Source organism: Echinops telfairi, unplaced genomic scaffold, assembly GCF_000313985.2.
Source record: "Echinops telfairi isolate 266 unplaced genomic scaffold, ASM31398v2 ScPeMD7_70;HRSCAF=299, whole genome shotgun sequence".
Classification (NCBI taxonomy): Eukaryota; Metazoa; Chordata; class Mammalia; order Afrosoricida; family Tenrecidae; genus Echinops; species Echinops telfairi.
This window is the reverse complement of record NW_022103968.1, coordinates 26,448,921-26,462,299: the sequence shown is the minus strand read 5'-3', so window position 1 is coordinate 26,462,299 and position 13,379 is coordinate 26,448,921. Positions and strand designations below refer to the sequence as shown.

At 40.3% G+C, this 13,379-nt stretch overlaps 1 protein-coding gene across 8 annotated transcripts in view; it reads left to right on the top strand.

Moving 5' to 3' along the window:
• Positions 1-13,379, top strand: part of GBF1 (golgi brefeldin A resistant guanine nucleotide exchange factor 1) — a 133,511-nt gene that overhangs the window by 90,570 nt on the left and 29,562 nt on the right. For all 8 annotated transcript variants that reach the window (XM_045291664.1, XM_013004264.2, XM_030885931.2 and 5 more), the window contains exon 4: positions 11,903-12,034. In XM_045291664.1, coding sequence (XP_045147599.1) covers positions 11,903-12,034 — 132 coding nt within the window. The remainder of the gene's footprint in view (positions 1-11,902; positions 12,035-13,379) is intronic.

The window sequence follows — 13,379 nt, the reverse complement described above, 5'->3', positions numbered from 1 at the left end:
GAGGACATATAGAACAGTCCTATTACCCCAGAGAACTCCCTATCTCTTCATAGTCATACCCTCCCCCAACCCTTAGTCCTTATTAACACTAACCTGTTCTTTACCATTGGAATTTTATATGAAGAAAGTAATATGAGTAGAATTATAGACAGTGCAGCCTTTTGAAACTGTTTCCACTCATGATGCCTTTGAAAATTGTCCCAGCTGCTACATCTATCAATAAGACCCCAGACACTATATCTTTTGATAGCCAGGCACCATCAGCTTTCTTCACCGCATTTGCTTATGCACCTGCTTTGTCTTCAGCGATCATGTTGGGAAGGTGAGCATTGTGGAATGCCAGTTGAATAAAACAAAGTGTCCTTGCATTGAGGGAGTACTTGAGTAGAGGCCCAATGTCCATCTGCTACCTTAATACTAGACCTTTAAATATAAGCACATAGAGCTATTTCCCAATCATTATATATAAATATATTTACATATGTACATGCCTATCTTTAGACCTCTATAAATGTCCTTTACCTCCTAGTTCTTTCCTCTATTTAAAGGTTCCAGTTTCTATACAACCTCACCTGCACCTGCTGTTTTCCTTCTTTTTTCTTTTTAATTCCATTCTCCTGAGGGTATTAGTATTTCCTTGTGGTTGTGATTTGCCTCTCTCTAATGGATAATGAAAATTAGATCCACAAGAGCCAAAGTAAGGTCTTCAGTATATGCCATCTGAGTTTAGAGACCATCTTAAGAACAGATTTTACAGCAATGATCAAAGCCCAGTTGTTGGGTGGCATCAAGAATACCATACATGAAGAATGCACCAAGTTATTAAAAAAAAAAAAAACAGGAAGAAACCGATGTCAAAAGCAGCTCTGAAACTTGCTCTCAAACATAAGTAGCTAAAGCAAATAGAAGAAATGAAGTAAAAGAGCCAAACAGAAGATTTTAGAGAGTAGCTTGAGAAGAACATGCTCCAAGCTGAAAAACTGAAGGGGTGGGGCGGGGAATCAACATCGAAGGCTGGCTGCTGTGGGCAAAAAAAGCAAGTGTCAAAGGGTGAGAGCACTAGACAGAGTCACTGAACCAAAAATAATTGTCCAGTGTGCAACCATTGCAGGAGATAGCATATGATCAAGAACTAATGATATTGAGGGGGAAAGTCTAAGCTATATTGAAGGCATTTAGTAGAAAAACAGGCTTCAAAAACTGACAGAATGCTAATTGAAATGTTTCAACAAGTGGATACAGTGCTGGAAGTACTTACTCTTACTTTGCCAACCAACTAGAAGTGATCCATACTGATGCTAATTCCAAGATAAAGGCAATACAACAGCTTACAGAAGTAAACAATATTATTAATATCACATTCAAGTAAAATTTTACCGAAAATAATTCAAAAAATGGTTCCAGCGAGACATCAATAGGGAAATGCCAGAAATTCAAGCTAGATTTAGAAGAGGATGTAGAAGAGCAAGGGATCCTTGCTGACGTCAGGTGGATCTTGGCTGCGATATGCAGATAACACACCCTTACTTGCTGAAAGCAGGATTTAAAACACTCACTGATGCAGATCAAAGACTACAACCTTCCATATGGATTAAATCTCAACATAGAACAAATATCCTTGCAAGTGAACCAGTAAGCAATATCATGATAAATGAAGAAAAGGTTGATGTTGTCAAGGATGTCATTTTACTTGGATCCATAATCAACGCCCATGGAAACAGCAGTCAAGAAATCAAAGAATGTATTGCACTGGGCAACTATGCTGCAAAATACCCCTTAAAAGTGTTAAATAGCAAAAAATGTCACTTGAGACTATAAATGCACCTCTCTCAAGCCATGGTACTTTCAGTGACCTCTTGTGCGTGCAAGAGCTGGCTAATGACTGAGGAAGACTGAAGAACAGTCGGTGCCTTTGCATTTTGCATTGGTGAAGATTATGGGATCTGCCCACTGGACCGCCCAAAGAGCAAAGCAGTCTCTCTTGGAAGAAGCACAACCAGAATATTCTTTAGGAGGCTTTGTCTCACAGACATGTTATTAGGAGGGACCAGCTCCTGAAGAAGGACATCATGTGGGTAAATTAGAGGGGCAGTGAAGACTGTCCACGACATAGATTGTAACAGTGGCTGCAACAATGGGCTCAAACATAGGCGTGATTGTAAAGATGGCACAGATTTGGGCAGTATTTCATCATACTGCTGAACATCGACAACAGCAACGGCCAATAATGTTAACAATCTTTTCATGTGCTTTTGACCATTTAAATATCCTCTTTAATGAAATGCCCATTCAGGATATTTGCTCATGTTTTCATTGGGTTTGTTTGGCTTTTTGTTAGTTTTTTGTTCATTTTTAAAATTGAATTGTTGTGGAGTTTCCCCCTTGTTTCAAGAGTTTGAAAGTTCTTTATTCTGGATATCAGTCCTTTGCTGGACATATGATTTGCTAGTTTGTTTGTTTTTCCCCAGTCTGTAACTTAGCTTTTAATTTTCTTCAAGTATCTTTCAAAGACCAGGTACTTTTACTTTTGCTGAAGTCCGAGCTATGTATTTTTTTCTTTTATGAATTGTGCTTTTTATTTCATGTCAAAGCACTCTTTGCCTAACCCTAGGTCAAAAAGACACTTTTTTTTCCCCCCTGAAAGTGTTTATGGTTTACATTTAGATCTGTGATCCATTTTGAGATAATTTTGGATTAAGTGTGAGATTTAGGTTGAGTTTTTTTTAATGTCCTTTTGTTCCAGAATCATTTGGTGAATCAGTGCCTTTCTAGGTGCTGAATTCTTGTTAGAACTACCCTCTCGTCTAAGAATAACGAAACTGCAGAGGCCTGCGCTCTGGTTCTAGAAATCACCCTTTTTCCTCTTCTGGGCTTTTCTGAGTTTGGATAGATTGTAATACCATGCAATGGAACAGCCATTATCTGTAAGTTGATTGGGCATAAAATATGAAACTATAAATTAACCATCCGTCACAAGGAGACATGCAGGCTACAAAAGCCAATGATGGTAAGGGTGGGGGTGGGGTGGGGCCGGAATTAACTCTGCATTCTGGGCTGGAAAGCCAATTTTACCAAAATAATACATCTTTTGTATTAAGGGAGCAGTTAGGGAAAGACAAGAGACAGACAGATGGACAAATAGTGTTAGGAGAACAGATGTTGACTTGGCCCATGCTCTGTCATGTTTCGTGAAGTGGTTTCCCCCACACTTCAGGACTGTTTTTCCAAATTCGGCTGTCTTAAAGATTCTCTGGGCACTTTTCAGAGTACTATTGCTCCCATAAACTTTATTTGTTCATTCCCTAGCTCACAGATAAGTCTTTAGAGGCAATGGTGGCAAGAGATTAGATTTGCCCTGGCCTTATCTGTTATATTTGGATGCCTTGGTTTTTCCTCTTAGTACTAAGTTGGGAATGCCCCATCTCGTAAAGTTCTATGGCTGTTAGCATGAGGGTGGCTGAAGCAGAGTATATGACTCCTCAGTCTGGGTCTCACTAAGAATTTATGCTATGCTGCTGTAGTAACTGTTGCCAGATGTTGGAGAAAGTGAATTAGTAGGATTCTGCACACTTAAGGAACAAGGACAGGTTAGCTCACCTGCCATTGATACTGTTTGGGGAGTCACTGATTCTTCTCCATAGCGTTGGTGTTGACCCTTCAGGTTTTTCCAATATCTTTAGACTTTGCTAATATTGATTCAGAATTTAGTTCGTTTATATTTCTTTCTATTTCCCTTCAGGACATCTAGAGAAGACCAGACAGGGTGGTAATTGATAAAATAAACTTGTAATTATCTTCTAGCTGCAGTTGAACGACAAAATTTTTGTGTTTGTTTTTTGCTAGACAGTGAGAGAAATTTGGATTGAGAAAGCTGCTCCAAATGTAATGGCTACATAAAGCTGGGGTGAATTGTTCTGTTTTAAAATGTAGCAATAGAAGTTTTTAATTTCTCCTGGGCTTTCAAATTGCCTCTGAAATTTGGGTTTGTTCTTGTACAATGCATGTGGAAATTGGCAAGGAAGAATACAGGGCTAGGCAGCTCCGGATTGCCAGTATGTTACAACCTAATTGCTTTCTTTCGATATGTGCCAATTTCCTTTAGAAGAAAGGAAACTAGTGTTTAGGTTTGATACACATCAAGACAGATGGATCAGTCTGTCTTTGGGCCTCTGTGATACGTTCGAGACTAGTCCCTGTGGGCCTCATTTAGCCTTGCTGGCCTTGTTAAAGGAGCCTCAACCTCCTCCTTGGATTAGGAGTAAACCTGGGCAAACCTAACTCTTAATTTGTGTGGGAGTACTAAAGATCGGTAACTCTGTCTGGTCACTGCTTATGAGGAAGAAGGGTACAGAAAATTTTGAATGGTTGAGTTTTAAAATTTTATTTGCTATCCAAGTCATGCTGTTAATATATCTAGTAATAAATCTGTGTTAATAGACGTATAAAATGAAAGACATGATATAATGTTTAAGAGCAGAGTTCTAAATCAGAACAGACTTGGGTTCAAATTCTACCTTTCTCACTTATGGTGTGACCCTGGACAAACTGATTAGCCTCTCAGAGCAGAGCTTTGGTTTCTTCTACCTGTAAAATGAGGAGAATATTGGGAGGATAAAATAAACTATGTATGGTAGTGCTTTTAATTATGTAGCTATTGCTGATATCTGAGGCAAATTAAGGTTATTGTCCTGGGCAGTAGAATTGAATTCTTCTTGAAAGATTAGTAAAAGGAGGCTTTAAAAAATACATGGAAAGGGAGTAGGGGGAGGAGCTGATACCAAGGGCTCAATAGAAAGTAAATGTCTAGAAAAGAATGATGGCAACATATGTAGAAATATGCTTGATATTTGTACATATTGATGTATGGATTATTATAAGAGTTGTAAAAGCCCCAATCAAATGATTTTTAATTTTTAAAAAAAGTACATGGCAAAAATTCTATGATCTTTTCTTTCTATTTCCCACGAACTTTTTGAAGCTATCTTATATGGAGCCACTCCTAGTAACAAGTCAACCTGGCTGATTAATAGGAATGTCCAAGGTAAAAAGATAATTTCTCTGCCATTCAGGATGCATGCATCATTTTGGAGAAAGTCATGTAATAAACTATTTCCCCCTATGTTTGCTGCCTTTAAGTACTTGTGTTACTGTTTGAGAGTGGAAGCCAAATGTGAACGCAGGCAGGCCAGGCGCCACCAGTCCACATGGAAGACCTGGTCAAAGAAGCAGAGATTCACTGAAAGCAGTCTGTTGGCTCCACAGGTTATCAGGGATTTCAACTCTGAAAATATCCTTAACCCATCTTCTTGGGTTAAGAAGATGATTAGACCTGCTACAGGGACAGAGAGCTGACCAATATCCTGACAAGGTGTTTGAGCCAAATAGCATATATAAGTGCTCAAAATTCCTTTCTTGGTCAGCTAGAACCTTTCTGTGCCAGATATCCAGAGGAGCTCTTATGTCGTCTCTAACTTGGGGCCTTATGAACACCTTCTGCAAGTGATTGGACAAGGATTGTTCAGAGGAAAATATAAAATTATGATTTCTGTTCCCTACAGTTGTCCAACTTTCGGTAAATTCCCCAGAGTTTTCATTAATTTTTAGAAAATTACTTCATATTTTGAATTTGTTCTTTAATATTTAAGATCAGAAATTGCTCAATTTTTTAATCAGAGATGGAATTAAGGTTTAGTTTCTTCATTCATTAAAAACAACAAAAAAATGGGTTGGGTTTGGAGGGATAGATTATCCTTAAGAGTGAACACTTAGAGGTCATTTTCCTTTCTTAGTGTAAGTGGTTGGTACCATTATCTTCTATTGCTGGCCCTAGGTGGACTGTGGACTCGCTTTCTACATGTAGGCTGCAGTGATTAAGCCTTCATGATACCTTTATATTTTAAAGGGTCATACTATCAAAGAGAATCTTTCCCTCCTTCCCCACTTCCCCTCCCTACCCAAGTCTAGGGGTGCCTTTGGAAGCTAGCATTTGTTTTAGGAAAAGGAAACAGATCTGGGAGACTGGTGGTAACTAGGGAAAAAGCCACTGTTGGAACCTTCGGCAACGTGTGGGGCTTGCTTTCTCTTCCAGCTGCCTGTATAACAGACTGTCTGCATTCCGGTGCATAGATACCCGTAAGTTCTAGGGACCTAAAGGAATCCAAGTAAGCTACTCCCAGCACCCCCTCCCTCCTCCTCCCCCTCCTTAGGATAAAATCTGTATATGAGGATACTGTAGGGCCAAAGATGTTAGATGTTTGCCGAAAAGCACACTGTTAGTGACAGAACCAGCATTGGAGCTACCACATTTATTTAGTTAGTTCATTTCTCTTGTTGAACAGGATAGAATTGCAAAGTCCTAGATGCAAAATTAGTGGTGAAGTGTTTTACCCTCAAACTCAAGCAAGGCAGCACGTTTCTCTGGGAGCTGCCCTTTGGCAGTAGAATAATTGGTTGCAATTAATGCTAAATTTACCATACCTGGCCATTCACCGGTCTGGAAAACTTTGAAGCTAATAAACAGAGGTTTAGCAGGTGTGGCAGATTTTCCACAGACTTCTGGCTTTGCCAAGGTTTATTTTTGCACATCCTATGAACCACTATTCTTAATGTCCCCAAGTGACCAAAAAGAACACAGTTCCTGCCTACTGAATGCATGGTACCTCCGAAATGCTAATCTGTAGCTCATTCTCCATCTTACTTTGACTTTTACAAGAAACAATCTTGTGTATAGCATAGTCAGAAAAGTAGACTACCAGGGCTTTACACACCCTCCCCAAATGGAATGTTCAGGCATAGACAGGAAAACCAAATGATTTTGTCTTGTGTCTCTGACTGTCAAGTGGGAGTAAATGAACTAGCGTGTTTTTTTTTCATGCTTTGATTCATTAGTCTTTGTTTATGACCCTCCTGTGAATGATGACATTCCGTCTCCAGGAACATGGGCCAATATTAACAGAAAAAAGAGCTAGGATTGGGCGCAAGGTTGGTGTGCTGGTGGTGCTGGCTGATGAACCTCTAGAAAGCAAGAAGGGAAAAATAGGCTCTGAGGGCAAAAGGGTCGAGACTGGCATTTCTGAAGTCAAATGGTGTTGAAATAATATACTATAGGCCTTTTTCCTTGTCAGCGTAATCTAATTGAGAATGCCCAACCGTCCCTGATAAGAGTCACTCAGGAGTGAAGAGCTTCACTACCGGAGAAAGCAGCTTATGTGTGCATTTTGGTTCAGGAATGTGCCAGCCCAATGCGGCCAAATGAGAAAAAGCTGCTGTGGACAGGAGAACACAGCTTTCTGGAAGGATGGTGGTTCTTTCCCTGTCGGACAGGAGGAGGGTGTTCCATCTGTCAAGGCAGTGCTTGAAGCCACACGGGGCAGCCTTAGACAGAAATTGTCAGAGAGGGTGGAAGTCCCACCAGGAGAAAAGAAAACAGTGCGCCAGGTTCCATCCTTCTTTTGAACAGGTCCCTCATCATCTGAAAATTAGGAGACTCAGGGAGCTTCTGTAGGTTCTCAGACTACGACATCTGTTTTACTGTTACAGGGCGTGGACACTCATGGGTGGTGGACAAGAGTATGTGCAGAACACTGCCAAAACATCTCCAAAAGACTTCATTTTTCTTGGGCTTGAAGTGACCCAAGGGCATCTCCAGAAATCTTTTAATTGTTAGCCATCACTGATTGATCAGGAGGTAGGCCTGAATATGATTTTAGAAGCAGGTGACCTTGTCCTAGAAGGATCCCAAGTGCTCTTTCCCCAGGAGGGGGTGGAATTTCCCTTCTTTGTATACCCATTCTTTTCTCTATCTAGCTATCCCTTCTTTTCTTTCTTTTTTCTTCCTGTCGTAGAACATGAACCAGTCACCTTCAGAGCACCCCTCTACCTGATCTGCACTCTCTGTTTACTGTACTGTTTGTGCCTTGAGGTTGATAACCTTCCAGGGTGGGAATTTTGGCTGCTTGACTAGGGTGTCAGCTATCTCCTTGGTTGTGAAACTACTCAGCCTGCTTACTATGGGCAGTATCAGGGCACCTCCCCCTGGAGAGTTCCGACGGCTCTTTTTGCTCTTCTGAAGGCGATCCAGACAATTGGTCTCAGTTTTCTGGAGGCCGAGCTGGGAGGTGTAATACACCACACCTCTTTCTGCCCTGGCTTTAGTGGAACCAGTAGTGTCTTGCATGGCTAGAAGCACAGCTTTTGGAGTCAGATGGACTTGAATTTGTCTTCCATCATTTGCGAGTTGTATGATCTTAATCGTGAGGAGAGAAGGTATGTATAGTGATTAGCACACAGCATTGTGCAAAATAATAAATGGTTGCTCCTATCATCTAATGGATAATGGTTATTTCAATCATTCATTTTTAAAAGGAAATCTGTTCCTTCCTCTGACACTCACATACTTTGGAGAAACCTAAAGCTCCCAGAAATCAAGAGGTATTGCAAATGGCATCATCTATATCAACTACCAGTTATCTTGGCATTTATCCTTAACTTTTAAACTCTAAAATTTAAAGAATCTAAGTAGAAGACCTACCTGTGAATTTTTCTATTCTTTCTTAAATCTTAAGAAAGAAACTGAACTGGGGCTCCAGAGCTAAAAAACTAGCTCCTTATTTTACATATATTTCATGCATTGTACCAAGTGTTTACATGCATTAAAGGAGATTTACTCTGTAAAGGGCTTCACACGGTCCATAACACATAGGAAGGGCTTCCATTATCTCCTAATTATATTTTTCCATGAATTTTCCGAAACTCCCTTGTGTATATGCATACATAATAAATGTAGTTGTTAATATTTATTTTCAATTTAATTTATTGTACTTATCTAATGTCCATATTACAGGTGATAAAAACTTAGGAAAGTGTAGTAGCTCAGGTCACACAGCTACTAAGTTACAGAACTGGGATTTTTAAGCTTACTTTAAAGTCCATGTTTTTACCTGGTACCCATAACTTATAGTTCTGATTTCAACGCAGCCTGGTTATGTGGCATTATACAAATGACTTAACCTCCCTAAACCTTAGTTATCTCATTTGTAAATTATTTTTAGGGATTGTATTAACTATAATATCCCAGGGCATAGAGAATTTTCTAGATGATTGATTGATAATTAGGACTTCTTTTTATAGAGCGCTGTCTAAAAACTGGAGCCCTTGTAGTGCAGCGGATAAGGTGTTGGGTTACTGACCAAATAGGTCAGCGGTTCGAACCCACCAGCCTCTCTACTAGAGAAAATAAGGCAGTATTTTCCCACAAAGAGTTATAGCCTCAAAGACCCTATGGAGCAACTCTACTCTGACTTCTAGGGTTGTTCTGAGAAGGAACTGACTCGTGGCAGTGGGTCATCTAGGAAAATGTCATCTGTGAATCCCTGTGTTGCTCACCTAACAACAACCACACACAGCTGCATCTGTCCCCTGATGAGTGGCTGGTGGGTTTGAACTGCTGACCTTGTGGCGAGCAGCCATACACCTAACCTACAGAGCCACCAGGACTAGTTTACAGAGACAGAGACCTCATATTAGAAATGGCCTTGCTAGTGTTGCCCTTCTAGGAGCACCCCAACCCCAAACCATAGTTGTTTTGTCAGAGTGCCTCTGCTGTTCCTGAAAACCAGCAGCTGAGCCTAGAAAGCAAGCTTCATTTTTGCCTAGACCAAACTCTTGGGAAAGTTAGCTTTATGTACCATTATTCCATCCCTTCCAGTTTCCATAGATCATCAGCTCATCATAGACCATCGCGTCATTTCCAATTCATAGGAACCCTGTAAATCTCTATGAGAGTAGACAGCTTCAACTTTCTCCTGCAGAACAGTTTGAACCACATACGTTTTGGTTAGCAGTCATTGTTGGTTTAAAAAAGGAGGTAGAGGTGATGTTGACCCTGGTTGTAATTACACCCTTTCACCACGAAGGAAGACAGGAAGCAAGTATAGTTGTGGGGACTCAGTGAAAACTCAGAAAATCAATTCCTTGCCCTACCCCAAAACAACGATTTTTGTTTACCACCTAGATTTTTACATCGTAAAATATTTGAAACATGACCATTTTATAGAATGACATACAAAATGATACATAATTTTGTTGTTCTTAAAGCAAGCAGCAAGACTGTATAACTTTACATTGTTTAAATATTTTATACATTCTGTTTTCATTAAATCTTTCTCTTCTTTACATCTCAACCTCCATCTGCCCCTCTATCCCCTATGCACATACAAAGGTTTTTCTCCAGGTTTTTCCTGCAAATTGTACATCTCTAGGTGGGAGTCGCTGGGGGATGAGAAGCAGGTTTTATACAGCTGATGTGATCACAATATAGACAAGCTTGGAAAATGCTACCCAATCTGCCAATTAATTAAAGCATTAATCTGATGTGCAGCCGGGCTCAGGGAATGTTTACCCTGAGAGGGAGGTGGTAAGAATTGAGTAGGCAGCTCTCTGAATTTGCATGAAAATGAACATGTTTTGGAAACCCAGCTTCCTTTTGTCTATAAAGGTGGGATAGCTTGATCAGAGCCATAATTCTTTCTGGACTATTTAGGGAGCCTCTGAGGGAGCTGTGTCAGCAGTTCAAAAGCGCCAGCTATTCCTCAGCATAAAGTCAAGGCCTTCTACTCCTATAAATTGTTAACAGTCTCAGAATCCCACAGGGGCAGTTCTACTCTGTCTCTAAGGTCGCTATGAGTCAGAATCAACTCAGTGGTGGTAGGACCATACTTAAGGAGCTGGGGGAGCACTGGTGGCCCAATGGGTAAAGCACTTGGCTACTAACAAAAGATCGAGAGTTTGAACCCACTAGCTGCTGTGCAGAAGAAACCGGTGCAGTCATCAACACAGATAGCCTTGGAAACCCTGTAGGAGAGGCAAGTTCACTCTGTTCCTTAGAGTCTCTATGAATGGGAATGGACTCCGTGGCAGTGGGTTTGGGTTGGTTAGGAGTTGGGTCTCTGAAAAAGAACACACAGCAGACTCTAGAAACACAGTCATCCCTGGTCTAGGATTCATAGACCTGGAGTGAAATTCAGCAGTGTGTGTTGGCAATTAGGTAAAATGGATGTAGAGGTTTTACAAGTTTTAGAATCATATAGTGTGGGCAGCTCTTGCCTCTTATTAACCAGTCATGTATCTTATCTGACTTTATTTTCTTCATCCGTAAAATAGGTATGAATTACCTCTTTTCCTCGGGGCAAGTAACTCTGTGCTTGCTCTAGGCAGGAAGTGGAACTGGAAAATGATTAGGACCTTCCAAGATTACAAAATCCCTTTATGGATAAAGGGCTGTACAGTTTTTAACAAGGGACCATAAGCCCCAAGATTTTCCCCACCCCTCCTGTTATATATGTTATGTTCTTCCTCTAAGAGCAGTAACCTTCCATGACAGCAAGACATGAAGACCTCTGTGGCCCCACTGGTGGTACCCAATAGGGGAGAAGATGCAGCTTAACGTGTCACTGGAGAGGATAGGGATGTGAGCATATCCTCCTGAAATGGACATGGAAAACTGACTGACAGTATTTAGTGATAGTAAATAATATGTTAAAACATTGATAATAACAGTGTTGTACAATTGTTGTTTGTTGGGTTTTTTATATATGGGTTTGATCTTTGGTTTGCTTTAAACTTCTTTGTCTTTATTTTTATTTATTTATTTTTTGCGTGTAAAGGAGAGCTTTACATCAAGACTTCCTTGTCTTTAAAAGCGGCATACAAATAAAATGTTCACATAAAATAATAACAGTGTCTGGGACTTGATTCAAGGCAATCCAAAGGGAAAGAGATTAACCGAGGCTTCTAGCCTCATAGCTCAAACAAGCAGGGCCTTTTTCTAAGATTCAGTTTTTGGTTTAGGGATTAGTTTTTTGGTCAGATGACATCTCTTCGTTGCTGTTGTCTTTTCTTGCAGAACTCTCAGAAATTGAGCCCAATGTGTTCCTTCGTCCATTCCTGGAAGTGATTCGCTCTGAAGATACCACTGGCCCTATCACTGGACTGGCGCTCACCTCTGTCAACAAGTTCCTGTCCTATGCACTCATAGGTAAGAGCTCAGGCTTTACTTGGATGATCACAGCAGTTCATTCCCTGCCTCTTTGGGAGGAGAGGAGGGGCCAGGCCGAAGGCAATGAGCTAGTGATACTAAGAAGTTTTTTTCCGGGAGGGGCAAAAATGAGGAGCTGATACCAAAGGCTCAAGTAGAAAGCTTGAGAATGAGGGCAACAAATGTACAAATGTGCTTGACACAATGGATGGATGTATGGATTGTCATAAGAGTTGTATGAGCCCCCAGTAAAACAATTTTTTAAAAATCTAGGTAGATCTATAGAGACATTAACTTGATATAGGCATGGCAGGAGAGGATGAAGGGTGGGGGGAGGAGCTAACAATGTATATGACAAGAAAATGTCCTGGAATTTATTGTGATGACGATTGTACAAATCTTAATATTATTGAAGAATTAAATTGTATAATATGTGAAGTATATGCCAATAAAACTATTTTTAAAAAGAAAAAAAAAGGGTTTTTTCTAGCCATCTCTTTCCTTTAGAGTAGAAATGATTGTTATTGACTACTCACTGTGCTAACTGAGTAAGGTTGTTTTGCACGGGAAGGAAGGGAGGTTTCCCTGGGGTTCTGCTCTAGTTCCTCTAACCAACCCTTGGAGGCTTGGAGGGCTGGGGCCCTGGAGAGCTCAGGGTGTGAGGTTCTTGGAGGTTTTGTTGATTTGGCTTTGTTTTTTAACTTTTTATTCTGAAGTTAAGTGAAGGTTTACAGAGCAGATCATTAATTTTGTATTCAATGCTTCATACACATTTTGTTTCAATTTATCCATTGCAATTCCCTCAATGTATCATCATCAATCCCATTTCCCATTTTCATTCCTCATTCTTTACTAACTCTCTGAACTTGTCCTTGGGTAAAAGCAGTTCTTTTGATCTTAAAAACTTGAGTATTCAAAAACAGGGTTGAGTTCAGTTCCAGACCTGACGGGGATGACTAAGGGCCATAGTCTCGGATCTCCCACCAGTCTCTATCAGCCTGTTCTCTTTGATGATTTTGAATTCTATTCCACATTTTCCTCCCACTCTGTCCAGAACCCATCTAATGTGATCCTTTTCAGAGCAGTTTGTAGTAATAGCCAGGCAACATCCAGTTCTTCTGGATGGTCTCATAGTTGTAGAGACTGATGTTTCCATGATTCATTTGTCCATTGGACTAATCTTTTCCATATATCTATCAATTTTCATCAACCTTCTTTCCTCCAATGGGAAGACACCAGTAGTTGCACCTAAGACGGCTGTTCATGAGCTTTTAAGACCCCGGTCACTATTTATATTGGCTTTATTTTTAAAGATATTTTAAAAATATGCATGCTTATTGGAAGC